This window comes from Macrotis lagotis, chromosome 2, assembly GCF_037893015.1.
Source record: "Macrotis lagotis isolate mMagLag1 chromosome 2, bilby.v1.9.chrom.fasta, whole genome shotgun sequence".
Lineage (NCBI taxonomy): Eukaryota > Metazoa > Chordata > Mammalia > Peramelemorphia > Peramelidae > Macrotis > Macrotis lagotis.
Genome location: NC_133659.1, coordinates 337,643,222 through 337,661,172, shown reverse-complemented (window position 1 = coordinate 337,661,172; position 17,951 = coordinate 337,643,222). Strand labels below are relative to the sequence as shown.

Here is a 17,951-nt window from a genome sequence, read left to right as displayed (position 1 = left end):
CCCTCAGGAGGACATGAGGCTGGGAGGAGTCCTGGGTTCTCTCACTGCCTCCTATCCCTGCTGCGCTGGGATCCTCCCCTCTGGGAACCTCAGTTTATCCTTGACTAACTAGGGTACTAGCCTAGGCCTCTCCCCGTCAGTCTACTCCTCCCCGCTTCTAAGAAGACAAGAGGCCAGGGCAGGAAGGGTGCTTGGGGACTTTTGAGGGGAAGCCATGGAGCCACCACATGCTCTCCATGCTCCACGTTTTCTTTTTTTTAAATTCATTTATTTTTGCAAGGCAATGGGGTTAAGTGACTTGCCCAAGGTCACAAAGCTAGGTCATTATTAAGTGTCTGAGGCCGGATTTGAACTCAGGTCCTCCTGACTCCAGGGCTGGTGCTGTGTCCACTGGGCCACCTAGCTGCCCCTCATGCTCCATGTTTTCAATCACCCAACAGCTTGGAGCAAAGTTTGTCTTTTCCCAAACAAGGTGTGGAAGTCAGCTCTAAATCCTAGGATATAGAACTGGAAAGGGCTGGAGAGAGCACCCAGTTGAATAAACTCATTGTACAGTAGAGTAAACTGAGGCCAAGATGGTTGTAAAGTTCACATGGATAATCAGTGAGACAGTCATAATTTGAACCCAAGTCCTCTAATGAGAGACTCGGTGAATATTTTTCCCAGAGCTGCTAGATGGGGAGGAGGTCCCTGCAGGGGTGCTAGGTGAAGGTAGAGGTTGTGCTAGGTAAAGAGGGCAAAACTGCACCCAGGTGGGAAAGGGAGGACAGAGTCGGGATCACGGCAACCCAGGTCACTCACCAAAGCAGGCTGGGATGCTTCTTCTCATGTCAACATCTGTACAATCTGCAAAATACCCAAAATACCCATGGGGGCCAGTTGGTACCAGAAGAGGCAGAATCCCTGCAACCCCAACTGCCCTGGTCATGGTCTGACCCCTAACTTCTGCCCCTGGACCTCAGCCAAGCCTCAGTAGGATCTATGCCCCTGACCCTGACCTAGACTGACCCATGACTCTGAGACCAGACCAAGGCGGCACCTCCAATAGGGCAGCCCTTTCTTCTCTGGACCAGTTGGTGAGAAGTGTCCCTTCTACTAAGGTGAAACCTGTCTTCTTAGTGTCTATCACTTCCATTGCTGCTGCCTATGAAGGAGGGTGGGTCAAGCAGGGCCAGCTCCTCTGGGGTCCTCTCCTCCAGGCTATGCATCCTCCACAACATCTCCAGGCTCTCCCCAACCAGACTTCCCTCCTCTGGTTGCTCCCCAGCCTCAATGGTCCTTCTCAAGGAAGGACTGATGCCCAAACAGAACAATTTCTGATTGTCTGGAAGTTGTGAGGAAGCTTGGGAGAGAGAGAGAGAGAGAGAGAGAGAGAGAGAGAGAGAGAGAGAGAGAGAGAGAGAGAGAGAGAGAGAGAATGTGTGTGTGTGTGTGTGTGTGTGTGTGTGTGTGTGTGAGTATGGTGGGGCACTGGCTCTCAGAAGTCGGCCTTTCCTGGAGGACTCAGCTGGAGGATGCCCTCCCAATACCTTGTATCCATTTTGTATTTCCTTTTATTTATTAATCCACACAGTCTGCACCCAAGAGAATGGAAGCTCAGTGAGGGCAGGGATGGCTTCCCTTTGGGGAGGCACTTAATAAACACTTGTTGATTGATCGACTGAAAGCTGACTTTTAAAGGCCCCACATTATTCCATTTCTTCAAAGATAGGAGGGCCCAGTGGAGGAGCCCCAAGGCCTGGCCTCCAGTGGGGTCTCACCTTCCACGTGGTATTCACGGCTCAGCTGGACCTCACAGTAATAGGGGATGGTCTTCAGGGTGATGTAAAGATGCTGGGCCACGCTCACCTCGAAACAATCAAAGTGGACCTGGATCTGGAGCCAGAGGTGGACACCGTCACCAGGGACCTCCCTACAAGGATGCCACTGGCTTCCTACTCGGCACATGTAGGAAGGGGAGAGAGGGCAGCCAGAGGGAGCCTGGTCGAGGACTGAAGTCGAGGGGCAACACAGATGGGGGAAGCCTGCAATCCCCCTGCATTCATAACTGGGCTCAGCTTTGCTGGTGATGGGACAAAAGAGAAGACGCTGGCCCTGTCTTGGGGAGCTTCCAGTTTAGTGGAGACTCACGGGTTTCCCAAGTTCCTTCAAAGTATGGCTCAAGTATTCCCATCTAGAGGAAGCCTCTTCTGCCTCCCTTAGTTTCTAATCTCCTAGGCCGTGGACATCCTTTTGGAACCAAAATGGTGGACTTGGAGCTGGATGGAAGCCAAGGTTGTCACATGTTTCTCTAACTGGTGTTGACTTTTCTCTGGATGTGTGATTTCTTCCCAGGGGAAAGTAAATGCTTTGAGGGCTCGGAATGTTGGGTTTTTTATCTTTGTATCAACTGGCACAGTGACTGGCACCTCATAAAGAAGGTGCTTAATAAAAGCTTCTTGACATGACTTGATTGCTTGTTTCTCTTCCCTGAAGAGACTGGGTAGAGAAAGAACCACGAGGAGACCCAAGAGACCCCAGAGCCCAAATCTCAGGGCCATTGTCTCCCCCTACAAGCATGGATGAGAGAAAGAAGGGGAGAAGGCTTTGGGGAGGATGGAATGGGCCACTATGGAGGCAACCTCAGGCTCCACTGCCCAAGGGAACTCCTGCCCCAATCTTCCCCATGTCCTTCCCTTTGCCCTCCACCCCATCAGGCCAGAACCATGCACCAGCTCACCGTTCTGCCCACCATCTTCCGGCTGGAGACCCTGGGAATCCTGGTGCTGTGGCACCTTGTCTCCTGTGTATCCAGGGACAGCAGACATATCTCCAGACCTCGAAGGCTTTCTAGGACCAAGAGGAGGCAAATAGGATAAATCATGTGGTTCCTGGCATCCAAGAGGGAAGGGACAAAGAGTCAGGGCCCCCCTTCTTGCCACTAGGGCCTCCAGGGTCTCTTGAACCCAACCATGGGTGAAGAGAAGACAATTCTCAGGCCATGGATGTGATTGAGTGGAGGACTGTATTGAAGGGGGAATGTGGCAAAGGTTCTGAGATCATCTGGGGGTCTAAGGAGAAGGGAAAGGAGGAAAGGACATGGAAGGGCATTTGCTTGGAACTCAGATGAGTCTTAAAGGGTACAGGCTGAAAAACCAAAGCCCAGATGGAAAGCAAGTTCAGAGTCCCCATGTAGGAATCCATTATGGGCTAGGTCATGGATCATACAGGGTGAATCTTGGGCCATCTTAACCAAACTGTCCTTGAGCCCAAGGCGTGTATCACCCCTGAAGCTGACCTGACTCACCCTGCTGGTTCTTACCTTCCATGATGAGGCTGGCACTGATGCTCAGATACAGGTCACAGCCCCCTTCGTGGACACAATCCATGGCTGTGGACACTGTCAGGGATTCCAGGGTGGATGGTGTTACTGATGGGGATGGCTGACGGCAGAAACTGTTAAAAATGTTCCCTGGGGAAGAAAAGAAGAAGGTCTACCTCTATCATGTATGTCCCTGAAGGCTTCTAGGGAAAATGGAATGCTCACAGCTGGTGAGGGGCAAGGGCAAGGCACCCACTAGCAGGAAAAGCAGCCCCAAACCTCTATGAAGAGTCATCAAAATGCTGCGTCAAAAAGAGAAAAGTTTCTCAATGGAACTGGTCATATAGACAGGTGTGCAGACCCTACCTGGGACTTAGGGTCAGCCAGCAAGTTTTGTCTGCCATTGAGGTCAGCCTAGGGGCATCAATCATAAATAGACTGGGCTGGACACAGATCCTTCTGGACATGTGGAGGCCCAAGTGTTAAAGGCCATGACTGATCCACCCGAGGAGCACTGACCTAAAAATCAGGAGATTTAGCTTCAAGTCCCAGTTATGCTCCTAAGTCTTTTCTCTGAACTGGGCCCCACTATCCCTTTATATACAATGAGGAAGTTGAATGAGATGATCTCAAAAGTCCTTTCTAGTGTTGACATTCTATTGACCCAGGCCAGGGATGTCTGCCAAGGGCCATTTGGATATTTATAACATCCTTCATGGGCTATATTTGGTCAAACATTTCATTGATTCACCCTCCAAAAAGCTACTAGATTTATTACCAACCACCACTTCTCATTTGGACTCTGACGGGAGCCCCTTTCTAGTATGATGGCAACACTGGACCAGGTGGGAAAGGTGGGTTCAGGTTAAAGGATGGGAGGTGGGGGCCTCCTTGGCACTCCTATGATGGCAGTGCTCCATCCATTGCCAAGGAGGGTCAATGATAGCAGAAATGAGGCAGCCAGAACAGACCCAAGGCAGGGGGAATGACATGAGGTCCTGTTTGAACAAGTAGCTTCCAGATTTAGAAGGTAAGCTCCTTGAGGGAAAGAATCTGCCTGGCACATCATATGACTTTTGGTTACCATTTTGTTTGGTTTCCACACTGGTAACTTGGGACCCATGAGAGTCTCCTGACGGATGCTATCCCATGAATTGTTGGGTGACTATCTTGGACTCATGCAATTAATTTTTCTGAACCCAAGTGAAGTATTTTTCATTTTTCATTTCAATTTCATCTTGGCCCACTTGTTTCATTGGCAATACTATCATTTATATAGAGCTTACTATGTGCCAGCAACTTTTATTCTTCCCAATGATTATTTCATTTGATCCTCACAACAACCCTGAGAGGTAAGATTTGAACGCTAATCCAAACTCTATGGTCTAGCAACTATGCCATATATGCCAGGGAGATGTGCTGGGTGCTGATTCTGGTGCCCAAAGTGCTGCATCTTCATTCTTTCAACAAGCAATTATTAAGTGCCTAGTGTGTGCTGGGGTAAACAAAATAAAAATGAAGTTTATCTTCCAAAAATTAGATAGGTATGATAACTTTGCCCTTATTTGAGTTAGTGATTCACAATGTTTTCAAGCTTGATGAACTGAAAAAAGCTTTTTTTCCTCATGATAGTGGAATTAGATCCCACCCTTCCCAGGGGGTCTGAGGCCCAAGCGGGGACCCTCTCTTCTAAGTCACTGACAGAAGGAAATATTGATTGACCCAGGGGAAGTATAGGAGAATGTCACCTCCACACTGATGTTGAATCAGGAGTGCCCACTTTTTGATGGGCCATTCAGTCAAGTCATACCCCACCTAATTCTATTATGACTCAAGTCACACCTCTCCATCTTTCCACCCACCAAGAGAGAACCTGGTTTTTGGTCAGGGATTGTGCTGCAACATAGCCAGGCTATGGCAAAAGAATTCCCCGAACTCTGAGTCTCGTAACAGTGAATAAAAAGGAAATGGGGCAAGGCTGGGCTGCTGTGACCTGTTCCCTGGTAAGCCAACCAGGAAGCCAACCCAGTTTCTAGTAAGTATAAGTTCCCTTTTTGTGGATTTTAATCCAGCTCTTCAGGGAAATAGTATAAAACTCAAACTTACTGGTTTCTAGTTCCCTCTTGGGGAACAATGGAACATTGGTTTGTCTGTGGTATAGGGCCCTCCATTTTTCAGTTCCAGATACTTTCAGTACCTGTCCCCCTGCTTGGAAGATTCTCCCACTTCATCTCCCACTCTGACTTCCCCAACTACCTCCAGATCTCAGCTAAAATATCACCTTCCACAGGAAGTTTCCTGCACCACCTCAATTCTAGCATCTTCCCTCTGTTGACAATCTCTAGAGCCATGTAGTTGGTTATTTGCATGGTAACTACCCCATGAGACCAAGAGTTTCTAGGGAAGAAGAGTTGTCTTTGCATTTTTCTCCTTAGTGCTTCATCTAGTACACAGTAGGTGATTAATAAATGCATATTAACTGGTGTCTGTCTCATTTTCCATGAAGCTTGGATTATCTTTGAGTCTTTCCTCTCTCTCAATTGTCCAGTCCTTTGGTTACCAAGGTCTGTGTATTCCTTTGGCAATAAAGACTCACATCTGTCCCCTCTTCTCTATCAGTTTTCCTTAAGTCACCAAAAGGGATGAAAACACACTTCTTTCTCTGACATTGTCCCGGAGCATCCTTTCTAGTTGTCTTCTGTCCCACACATGATACCCTGTCTTCTGTGCCCAAGACTCTGCCTAGGCTCTCCTCCTTTCTTAGCATCATTTCTTAGTAATTTGGGTTTCCTTCAAATTCAGCTCTCCCCTTCCCTCCTATGTGAAGTGGTGTAGCTACCCCTCAGTTGTAGCTTCCCTCCTTAAAAAAATGACCTGATATTTATTTCATGCAAATATACACACATATGCCCTTAAACAGATATGTCCTAAATGTGGATCTACCTACTACATATATATTTGTTATCTCTTCTCTGGGTCTGCAAGCTCCAGGGTCTGGCCCATTATAACTACCTAATAATTGTTAATTAACTAATTTATTTGGGCAGCATCAATTGCTGAACTCAAAGAGACCTTGGGAGGGTCCCTTGCCTATTCCAAAAAAGAAAAAAGGAAGAAAAGGATCCACTGTGACATTGGCCCTAAGAGGGCAAAGAGGAAGCCACCTAGGGAAGGGAAGGAGGCTAGCCACTGCTATTTCTTTCCTGACTGACCAGTCCTACTTGGCCTCTACCTTGGGGCATCCAGAGACTCACACCTCCATCCCTTAAAGTTCAAACAGCTGTTTCTTCCTAAGAGGGTCCAGACTGGGACTGATAACTCAACATCCATGACTTTGTGGCTTCCCTCCTTCCCACTCCCATCTGTCACATCCTTCTGCCCAGCCTGGACCAAGAATCTCTGTTCCTGAAGCTCTTGAACCTTTTCCTTGTAGATGTAAGAGGGATCAAACACCCAAATCTCTTTAAATCTAGGCCTGTCCAAAGGTGAGGAGGATAAGGTGGGCCAGGACGAGTCAGGTGGATATGAGAACCTGTGACCTGTCAGAATCTACCCTCATTAAAGAGTTTCTCTGGGAAATTATGCCCCCGCAATGCCTAGGAACCAAGAGCTAGTCGCATTCATTCCAACCATTTGGGTCCCATGAATGTTGTGTCTTAAAGGAGAAAGCCAGAGCAGATAATCTCTCAATCCTAGCATTCGATGAATGGCTTTGCTCCCCCCCACCCCCTGCTTCTGGAATCCCTGCCCATCCTCCAAAGTCCAGTCTAGATGCTGGCTCACCCTTCCAGGAGCAGACTCTCAGTACTAAGTCATTGGAGCTGGAGCTGGGAAGGAAGGGTTCCTGGGGGGGGGGGTAGAGAGTTGAGATTCTCAAGGGTGGCAAGGACCACCCAAGGTTAGGTTGGGGACCTGGGCAGAGATTACCCCCATTTGGATACTCACTGTTCACTTTGTTCTTGCAAGACACACCCTGAGGAGAAATAGAACAGAGACAGCATTAAGTTAAGGCAGAGGACTATAGACTTTGCTGGTGTGTGGAAGACTCAGTATATCAAATCTTGATTAAAGCCTTGAGGGGAGTAGAAAACTTGACTTGGAACCCTTGGCTTAGTGTGAGTCATGGGCTGGGCTGGACCAGGAAATTTCTCCCCACAAGATTCCCCTCAAATGTCTGGTAAGGTTTCATAGTATACAGACTATTACAAACTTCCTAGTCCATTTGGGCTATTTGTATCTTGAAAGATAGTTGAAATAATTTTTAATTTTTTTCAAATTTTAGTTGAGGATCAGATTAGAAAGTTTAGGGTCTCCTCAGTCTGGGATTGCATCTCCTGACCTTCCCTTAGTAACTTCTGAATATAAACATTCTCTTTCCCTTTGTTTAAAAAAAGTATAAATTAGCATTATAAGGATACTTGTGTGATCTGGAGCACTAGTTCCACTATGCTTTGTGGAATCACAGACTCTCAGGGATTGAAGAAATTACCTGGAGCTGTAACTAGCCAGGAGTGGCTGGGGCTTTGCCTCAGGGTGGAAAATTTAGAGAGTGCAAAATTTTAACACATGTATTCTAGAATCTGAGTAAAAGGAATGAAAGAAGCTCAAAAACCAACTTGTCTGTGGAGGGAGAACAGGAAGTTTACTTCTCTCCCTCCCTTTGTCCCATAGGAAATCCCCAATCTATCTAGTCCCATACCTCCCCAGGGGTTCCCCTTCTTTCTCTCCTTTCACTAATACTCTCCCACTCTTGCTTTTTGAGGACCTATACCTCTCACAAAAGTGAGCAGTAACTGTAGTATTACACTCTTTCCTGAACTTTGGGTGAAAGAGGGAGTCTCCCTGAGTTGAAGAGCATAGAACTCCAAACTCCTCAATGTTAGATTTGATAGCTACTGAGGCTCCTCCCACCTCTGAGATTTCATTCCCTAAGCTCTTAGACTCTCTCTTTCTCTCTCTCTCTCTCTCTCTCTGAATTTTCATTTATATTTTTGATTTTTACATTTTCAATATTTCCTATTTTCTCTCTTCCTTTACTCCTCATACAGCTATGTTTTATAATAAAGAAGAAAAAAGGAAAAATATATATTGGTGTTATTTATAGTGGTGTATACACACACATATTCATGGTCTCCCATGTCTGCAATGTAGTGGGAAATATCTCCAGTTGATCTTCACATGCATGTTAAATCCCCCTATTAGAGTGGGACCTTCTTGAGGGCCGAGGTTATTTGGTGCTTTTCTTGTTATACCCCCTGCTTAGCACAACAACTGAAATAGGCATTAATAAAAGTTTGTTGACTTGAACAAATCTTTTCAGCCCTCCTCTTGAGTCAACCGCGGTCATTCCAATTTTGCAGAATAATTCAGTTTCAGTTGTTTTGGCAATTGTTCCTTCATGCCCTAGACTGTTTGTCTGGTCCTGCTTACTTCACTTTGTATTTGTTCATGTAAATCCTCCCTACTTCTCTGTATTCATCATTTCTAACAGCACAGTAGAATTCCAGAACATTCAGGAACCATGACTTGCAGCATTTCTCCAATGGAAAAGCACCTCCTTTGTCCCCCCCCCCCCCAAATGCTATTGGGAATATTTTGGCATCTATGAAGCCTTTTGTGGGGGGCTCACTGATCTCCTTAGGGTATATGTCTCAGGAGTTTGTTTTCATTCTTTCCCTATTATTTGCCCATCATGAGTCACAACATTGACTGGAAGGCAGAAGCCCTGTTGCCTGCTCCAAGGCCAAACAACTGTTCTGAACTAGTTACAGCTCTTTGCCTTCATAGTCCACCTAAGAGGTCCAGGAGCCAAAGAAAAAAGGATAAAGGCTCCAGTCCTGGAAAGGACAGGGCTCCATTTCCTTCAGGATCTCAAAGAACAAACTTCTCTCACTTTTCTCAGTTTCCAGGCAACTTCCTTGTGGGTCCTTTCCCTCCTTCTGGGCACCTAGCCCAGACCTAATTCAGCTCTGTCCAACCTCCAAAGGAGTAGGTATTTTCCAATGGGTGCTGGGTTTCCCCATCTTTGGGAATGATGTGAGCTGATCCAGCCTAGAGGGCAAATATAGCTTGGTGGGTGGGGGTGGGGGGGAAGTCCCACTGTCTCTTGAAGAGGAAGTCTTATCTCCTTCCTTAATGAATAACCCAATTATTGAAGAAACTGTGGGAATGAAACTAGTCAGAGTTACCTCAAATGACTCTTAAGGTCCTATAATATAGCATGTTTAGAACATCCTAAACCTTGGAGATGAGGTCAAGGCTGTCTTTCCCATGGAAATATTGTTGAGAGGGTTTATTGCTTTGAAAGTCTCCATTATAATTTCATAACTAGGGAGAGGAACTTCATTTCTAAAGGCATTCGAAGTCCTCTCACAGCATCCTGTTCTGTCTTACATAACTCCAATTTATCTCAGATTATTCTCAAGGTAACTCTTCTCCCTTTCCTTCCCTTATTCTTCAGAATGGTCTATTGGAATAAGGAAAAGAAGATTCTTGGCTTCAGTCTTATTTTCAATGGCTTAAGCCATAAAACAGGGATAAAAGCCAAAGAGACATCCAATACATGCTAATTTTCACATGCCAGTAACCCAACTCCATTGACAACTTTTTAATGAACAATTGAATCTGGCACCAATGACAGAAACAATTCCGTTTGGTATTAGAGTTACTTGCTCCAAGGATTTCATAGGCAGCAACAAAGACTGGCCCTGGAATGCGCCATGACGTTAAAGGAAGCCAGTTCTAGACTATTTCCATAAAGTTCCCTGATTTGTTCCTAGCATCACACAGTAAAGTTGAACTATTCTTCCTGGAAAGAATAACTTTGCTCAAGGAGGAGCCCAATTCTTAGAGAAACTTTGTGTTTTAGAAATGCATTTGGCAAGATCACACATGCATAACTTGTGTCAAATGGCTTGCCTTCTCAGTGGTGGGAATTTGGAACTCAAAATTTGAGAACAAAGAATGCTAAAACTGTTTTTACATGTAATTGGGGAAAAGAAAATATTTAAATAAGATTTAATAAAAAACCAATTTCTTTAGACTTGGGCATAACTAAGTTGTAACACAGACAGTATAATCAAACAAAAACATTTTTAATCAAGTGAAAAGTAATGAAATGAATAATAAACATTCAAACAAAGCTTTTCCATTAGAAATGTGTTAGGATGGGGGCAGCTAGGTGGTACAATGGATAGAGCACCAGCCCTGGAGTCAGGATGACCTGAGTTCAAATCCAGCCTCAGACACCTAATGATTACCTAGCTGTGTGACCTTGGGCAAATCACTTAACCCCATTGCCTTGCAAAAAAAATAAACAAAAAGAAATGTGTTAGGATGAACAAAAGTGATGCTGAAGGGTAGAGGTGCTCAGTGGCACCAAGTGGTGGCATGGTTAGACTCCAGCTAAGCAGTCCCTGCCCACCAGCAGCTTCCATTCTATAAAAATATGGGGAGGGTTCAAATTTGAGCTATGGGAGCATGGGTCAGTTAGATCATCTCACAGAGTTACAGGTTTTTTTTTTTCAATGCAAAAATGAGGTTAATAATCCATTCACCACTTCACAACTTGGTTGTGAAGAAAGCAGTTTGCAAACTTGAAAGTTCTAGAGAAATGAGTTCCTGTTATTAGAAGGGGCCAGGGATGGACCTAAATGGTCAAGTCTGGGCAGGGAGAAGGGCAAATGGCTCCATCCTCTAGAAGCAAGACCCACTTGGGCCACTTTTACAGATGATTTGGAAAGCTGGGGACCCAGGGAGCTTGAAGAAGCCATCTTGAGGCTTCTTTGAGTATGTGGAAATGGGTGAAAGAAACAGAGAAAGAGTTGAGATAAATAGACAATAAGACATAGACAGAAGGACAGAGAAAGAATGAGAGGCAGATGGAGAGAGAGGAAGAGAGGGAGGAAGAGAGAGGAAGAGGAGGGGGAGGGAGAATCAGACAAACAGAAAGCATATTTATCAAGTGCTTATCAAATGAAAGACAATGTTCTAAGTGCTAGGGATAGAGAGTCAACCTGTGCCCTAAGGTGCTTATGCCCTGATTGGAGGTGGGGAACAAGAAAGTAGGTGGGGAAGCTCATGATAGGATGGTGTGGAAAAAACCAGTAAGCTAAGGTGAAAGCTTCCTTTTCTGAGCCAGGACACTCAGATGTAGAGTAGTTGTTGCTGTTGGTGATGGAGCTAGTGCTGGTGTGTGTGTGTGTGTGTGTGTGTGTGTGTGTGTGTGTGTGTGTGTGTGTGTGTTGGGGGAGGGAGGTAAGTTGAAGGTGTAGGCAGCATGGTTGGGAGGAGGTGAGGATCCACATGAGATGTTGTAGCTATTGACCCTTAAGGCAAGACTTCCAGGCTTCAGTGACCTACTAGGAAAGGGACTTGGGCATTTTTGTTGGCTATTGTCCATGGCTACTGCCAAGCAGGCCACACTGCCCAGGGGTTGTTGGAAGAAGTATGGATACACTCTTTCTGGTCTGAGATGAAGAAAGCTTTGGGGTGCGTGTCTCACCCAAGGGGGGCTGCTAAGGATGATGCAGGTCCCGGTTTCAGGGTTCTCTAGTAGAGGGAGCTGGAGAAGATGCGGAGAAGGGGGACACAAAGATGAGAGAGTCCTGGGAAGAGGGTGACAAGACAGGCCAGGGACTGGCCTGAGAGCAGAGTCAATCTTGAAGACATTAAAGAGGGCAGGGAGGAACCGGAGCAGTTTCACAATAATTCTGCAGACAAGGACTGAGGCTCTGAGGTGAAGAATCTTGCCCTTGATCACATAACTAGGAAGTGTGGGTATCATATAAAATCCTCTAAGGCAGGAATTACTTGCTTTTTTCTTAATCTTCATATCTCCAGCACCTTCTACAACAATGGACACGTACAAAGTCAGTGCTCCATTAATACTTGTTGTTTGATAAAGGTGGAATTTGAACCCAAGGTACTGGCTTGGAATCCTGGGTTTGATCCACTCCCAGTCCTTGCTCTTATAATTACCAGGCATGATCTGAAGGGGCAATGGAAAAGGGAAGTTTGTCACCTTCCTCATCTGGACCCCAGGTTTCTGAGGACACATTTGAAGACCAAAGGAGCTCTTTTGCCTTCTACATCACCCCCCTAGGAGGATAATGGAGTCAGAGCCCAGGGTAAGATGAGAACTTAGAGGTCATAGAATACAACCTTCTAATTTTATAGATGAGGAAACTGAGGCACTGAAAGGTTAAATGACTTGCCCAGAGTCATAACCAACAAACAGAATTTGAACATGGGTCTCCCTCATTCCAAGCTTAAGACACTTTCAGTTTGATCATGTCATTTATATTGAGTTGGCAGTTTTTCATAACTCCCAGATTTCTTTTCAAATATATTGCAGGGGAGCCTCAGTCATTCTCCCATCCACTTTTGGAACAGAAGTGTCTTGGATTTTCCATTTATCCCAATTCTACTCTCCTAGCACCCGCTGCCTTGGAAGTGATCCCAGTTCTCTAATGACAATGGCAGCTGCCATATTGTGATGTTTGCAAGTTGGCAATGCCCTTTTCAAGTATTTCCTCACTAGAACTTCACAACAACCCTAGGAGGTAGGAAACAAGGGGAATTATTTGTCCCTTTTATATATAAGAAAATGGAGGCTCACGCAACACATTCAATATGTCAGATTGCCTTGGATGGGGGAGAGGGGAAAGGGAAAGGAGGGAGGGAGAAAAATTGTAAACTCAAAACCTCGCCAAAAAAAAAAGATTGGTAGAAACTACCATTGTATGTAGTTGGAAAACCCAATACAATGTTTATGTAATTTTAAAAACTTGCAAAGCACTTAAAAAAAAAGAAAATGGAGGCTTAGAGATACCAGTGGAGTAACTCATTGGGAAAGTTAGGATTTGGACTCAGGGTTCTCCCCACTCTCCTAAATTATTCTGCTGGCAGAGCCTACAAAGACATGGGTCTGGGGTGGCTAAGTATGAAAAGGTCACAACATGAGGGTATCTGGCTTTATCAACTGAGTCACAGAGGAGCTGGGGTCCACATAGGTAGAGAAGGTACCCACAATGACCACGGAGTCATCCAATCTGGACTCCAGAGCTACAATGGATCTCAGAGGTTATTTGCCCATTCCTCCCCCCATTTTACAGGTGAGGAACTGAGACCCAAGTGGGTGAAGAGACTTGGTCAGGCTGAAAGAATAAGTTTAAGAAGTTAAGTCCTCAGGTTCCATACTCTCTATTGTTCTACTACAAATGATAGACATGTAAGATACTAAGGAAATAAATGTTGTTGAACTCGTGGTCTTTGTCCCCCTGCTCTGAACTTCCTTTTCCTGGTAGGGGTATGGCCATTCTTCCAGATACATCTCTTATAGTATCCATGTCACCCAGGGCTCCCTACTGGAACTCTACCCATACATCCAATGAGCTACCAATCTGGTTGACATCTGTCCCACATTTCTCAGACTTTTATGTCTCCTCTCCACTCAGAAGTTCCTACCTGGCTTGAGTTGTCAACATTATCTTGTTGCTGTATTTCAATGCCACCTAGTTGGTCTTCCTGACTGTCCATACTACAATTCATCCTCCACATAGCTAACAAAGTGATTTTCCTAATATATATTCCTAATATTCCTAATAAATTCTACCAGATTTACATTTATAGTACCCAACCCTCAATCAACTCCAATGGCTCCCAACCACCTCTAGAATCCAACATAAAACCTTGCATTTAAAATTCTTCATAACCTAGTTCCTTCCTACCCTTCCAGCCTACTTACATATACATATATGTGTGTGAATATTCACTCACAGACATACATTTTGAGTCAGAGGGTGATAGGACCTAGAGCCAGAAGGGACCTGAAAGGTCAGCTCCATCAGCTTCCTCTTTTTACAAATGAGGGAACTGAGGCTCCAAGAGAGGAAGTTACTTGCTCAAGAGCACAAAGGTATTTAAGGAAGTGCCTGAGTTCACCTCTCCAAACCTGTTTCCTCATTATAAAGTGAGAATGATGACAATACTTGTCTGCCGGCATTCGTGTCATCACCGTTCTGTTCTGTTTTCTCTGAATCATCTTTGTAAACTGGGAGAAAAAGTTGTAAATCATCAAGAGATAGAGTTTAGCCCATTATCAGGAAATTCTTTCTAGTGAGGAGATGTCTAGAGGTCAAATGGACTGACTCCATCAACCAGCATTTAGTGAGTGCCTACTATGTCCCAGATGGTGGTCCAGCCTCTAGATCCAGAAATACAGTTACTGAGTTTAATTGCCAAATCTGATGATTTGTTCTCAATCCTCATCCTCCTTGATCTCTCCCCAGCTTTGACCACCCTCTCTTCCTGGAAGCTCTGTCCTCTCCTCTGACCTGTCTGACCACTTCTTCTCAGTCTCTTTTTCTGACTCCTTATCTATACCAAGTCCCTGACTGTGGGTGTTCCCCAAGGGCCTGTCCTAAGCCCTGTCTCTTCCTCCCCTACACTTTCTCCTGGTTACCTCATTGGCTCTCATGAGTATAATTTGTCAGAAGATGATTTCCAGAACTAAATGTTCAGTTCCTGCCTCCCCTCTGACTTTTGGTCTCATTATCACCAACTGTTTGTTGGACCTTTCACACTAAAGGTTTGAGAGACATCTCAACCTCAGTGTTTTCTCTTCAAACCCTTCCCTTTCCTGGCCTTTCCTATTTCTGTAGAAGCCATCCACCTCCTTCCAGCCTCACAGGTGCCAGACTGAGCCAGCATCCCCATTCCTCCCCCTCCCTTGCCCCAAGAGCCAATCAGATCTTACCATTTCTACTTCTTCATTTCCTCTCCCATCTAGGTCCTCTCCCTCTCCTCACTCAGCCTCCACCTTAAGGTCAGAACCTCACATTTTCTAGTCTGGATGCTTAAAAATTCTCTCTTAATTGCTCCTTCTCCCTCAAACCTCTCCTCCCTCCAGTCCACTGTCTATACAGATTCTAAAGGGATTTTGAGTGCCCTCGTGTAGAATGTGGTGCTTCAGAGACAGGGAATGCATGGTGTGGAGGTGGGGACACAGTGCATTCCAACAGGTGAGGAGAGAGTGCATTCCAGGCAGGGGAGATTGCCAATGTCAACACCCGAGAATGGAGGGCTGGAGTGTCAATTAGCTTGTACTGAATAGTGAGGAGAAACATGTCCAAAGAGGTTGGAGGGGGCTGAGCCAGACAGGACTTCAGAAGCCAACTAGACCAAAGCATTTCTATTTTGATAAAGACAAAATAAGGGCTGGCTGGGGCTTGTTGAGTAGGAGGGTGACATGGTCAGAAAATCCCTTCAGAAATGGAGGAGGCTGGACTAGGAGGGAGACCCAGTCAGCCTGAGCATCTGCACCTCTTTCCTCATTGATGAAGGGAATGGATCCTCCCTCTCCTGTGTGAGAAGAGTTGACTACCAATGAAGAAAGCCTAATGTAAATGCAGGCTTCAACAAATAGACAAGAGCAGATGAGGGTCTGCAATAGGGTGGGGGGGTGAGAGTCTTCCTACCCTGGCTCCTTGTAAGGGGGTGGGGAGAGGGCATTCCTGCCGGGGCAGGATCTGGGCCCCCTTCAGAGCAGGATTCCCCAGATTTCTACCCCATCCATCAGCCTGAGAGGGCTTGGGGCTCCTCTTCTCTCCTCCCCCCCTGACAAACCTGCACCATTTGGGGACTCCGAGGCTTTGCAGGAAGGGTGGCTCTGCACCTTCCCAGATTCCTCCCTCATCTCTGCTCTTCCTCAGGCTCAAACCAGCTATCTTCCCAAAGTTGTTTCGTCCCCAGACAACACCCTTCTGTCACCCCTGGCCTCTTCCCTCACTTCCCCATCCCCCCCATCCTTAGAACAAAAGTTCTTCATATTTTTTGTGACATGAATCCCTTGGGCAACCAGACTGGTGAAGCCTCAGGAGCCCTTCTCAAACAAATCCTTATAAAGGCATAAAATAAAAGAAAGGATTATAGATTATATGGATATTTTGAAATATCCATAGCAGCCCTATTTGTGGTGGCAAAGAATTGGAAATTAAGTGAATGTCCATCAATTAGGGAATGGCTTAGCAAACTGTGGTCTATGTATGTCATGGAACACTATTGTTCTATTAGAAACCAGGAGGGATGGGAATTCAGGGAAGCCTGGAGGGATTTGCATGAACTGATGCTGAGTGAGATGAGCAGAACCAGAAGAACACTGTACACCCTAACAGCAACATGGGGGTGATGTTCAACCTTAATGGACTCATTCATTCCATCAGTGCAACAACCAGGGACAATTTGGGGCTGTCTGCAATGGAGAATACCGTCTGTATCCAGAGAAAGAACCATGGAGTTTGAACAAAGACCAAGGACTATTACCTTAAATTTAGGGAAAAAATCCACTATCTTATTGTCTGATCTTGTTCTCTTATACTTTGTTTCTTCCTTAAGGATCTGATTTCTCACTCAGTTTGGATCAATGTATACCATGGAAACAAGTAAAGACTGACAAATTGCCTTCTGTAGGGGGTGGGGGAGGGAAGTAAGAATGGGAAAAATTGTAAAATTCAAAATAAAATCTTTCTTATGAATGTATAATATGCATATATATATAAAGTTATTGAAATATCTTAAAAATCCACATCCTCCAGGTTAAGCATCCCTTTCCTGTGGTATCCACCTTGGTCAGGATTATCTATGGATAATGATGGAAAGTAAGTTATAAACCAGAAACACGAGATTTTGTGTCATCGATTCCTTGTCCAGTGTTTTCCAAGATCCCAAAGTTAAGGCAGAGATAGACAGAAAGAAGGAGAGTCAGAGGCAAAGACAGAGACAGAGACAGACTCAGGGAGAACTAGAGACTGAAACAACGAGAAGCAGAGATAGAGGAAGAAATGGAGTCAGAAGCAGAGGGAAAGACAGAACAGACAGGCCCATGGAGAGAGGCAGGGGCTGAGGCTGACACCCCCAGGGCTCAGGTCTTGGCTCTGCCTCCTCCAGTTCAGCTTTATTTGCATTGGCAAAGAAGAGGGATTAGATCTGCCCCTTATTTGGGGAGCAGAGTGATTGCTATCCTCACCCCCATCAGCTCCTTCCAGAGGCAGGTCTGGCCAAAGGGATTTGCATACAGAAATCTTTAGTGCCAGAGGAAGGAGTAAACAGTAGCCCTGGGTGCTGAGCTCCTTGGCCGAGGCCGGTTGTCATCTGAGGGAGGTCTGCCAGCTGGGGGCAGCTGCCAGCAGGGAGAGGGAAGATGGAAGACCATCCAGATATCATCTGTTTGACAATGCCGCAAGGTGGAGAATGGAGAGGACTCCCTCCAGAGACCATCTAGATTTTACAGAGGGTGAAACTGAGGTACATCCTTAGGCTTCAGGCTTATGGTTGTTCTGCTCCTTGTATCTCCAGCCTCCCCATGGCTGGGCCTTTACCTAAGTCAAACCCAATTTCCAGAAGTTTTCCCTGACTGCTCCAACTCTGTGGGATCCCTTCAAGGGAAGGTTCATGCTTATTTCCCCCTCCATGGAACCTAGGTCTGATTGGAACACATGGGCCTACCCACTGCCTCCCATCCAAGGGAGGAAGTGATTCCCAGAAAGGGTTAAGTGAGTCACTTCCAGGGAAAGCTTCTCCAACTCTGGGGGGGGGGGAAGGTTGACAGTCGTGGTAACTGGGGAATCCCACCTGGTCCCCCTGCTTCCTC

General features: G+C 45.8%; 1 protein-coding gene across 1 annotated transcript in view; it reads right to left on the bottom strand.

Annotated features, from left to right (window-relative positions):
* IL17REL (interleukin 17 receptor E like) overlaps positions 1-17,951 on the bottom strand; it is a 43,664-nt gene that overhangs the window by 16,752 nt on the left and 8,961 nt on the right. The window contains exons 2-6 of the mRNA XM_074227237.1: positions 7,247-7,274; positions 3,302-3,451; positions 2,720-2,829; positions 1,761-1,875; positions 802-846 (exon numbers count right to left, since the gene is read on the bottom strand). Of these exons, the coding sequence (XP_074083338.1) occupies positions 802-846; positions 1,761-1,875; positions 2,720-2,829; positions 3,302-3,451; positions 7,247-7,274 (448 nt within the window). The remainder of the gene's footprint in view (positions 1-801; positions 847-1,760; positions 1,876-2,719; positions 2,830-3,301; positions 3,452-7,246; positions 7,275-17,951) is intronic.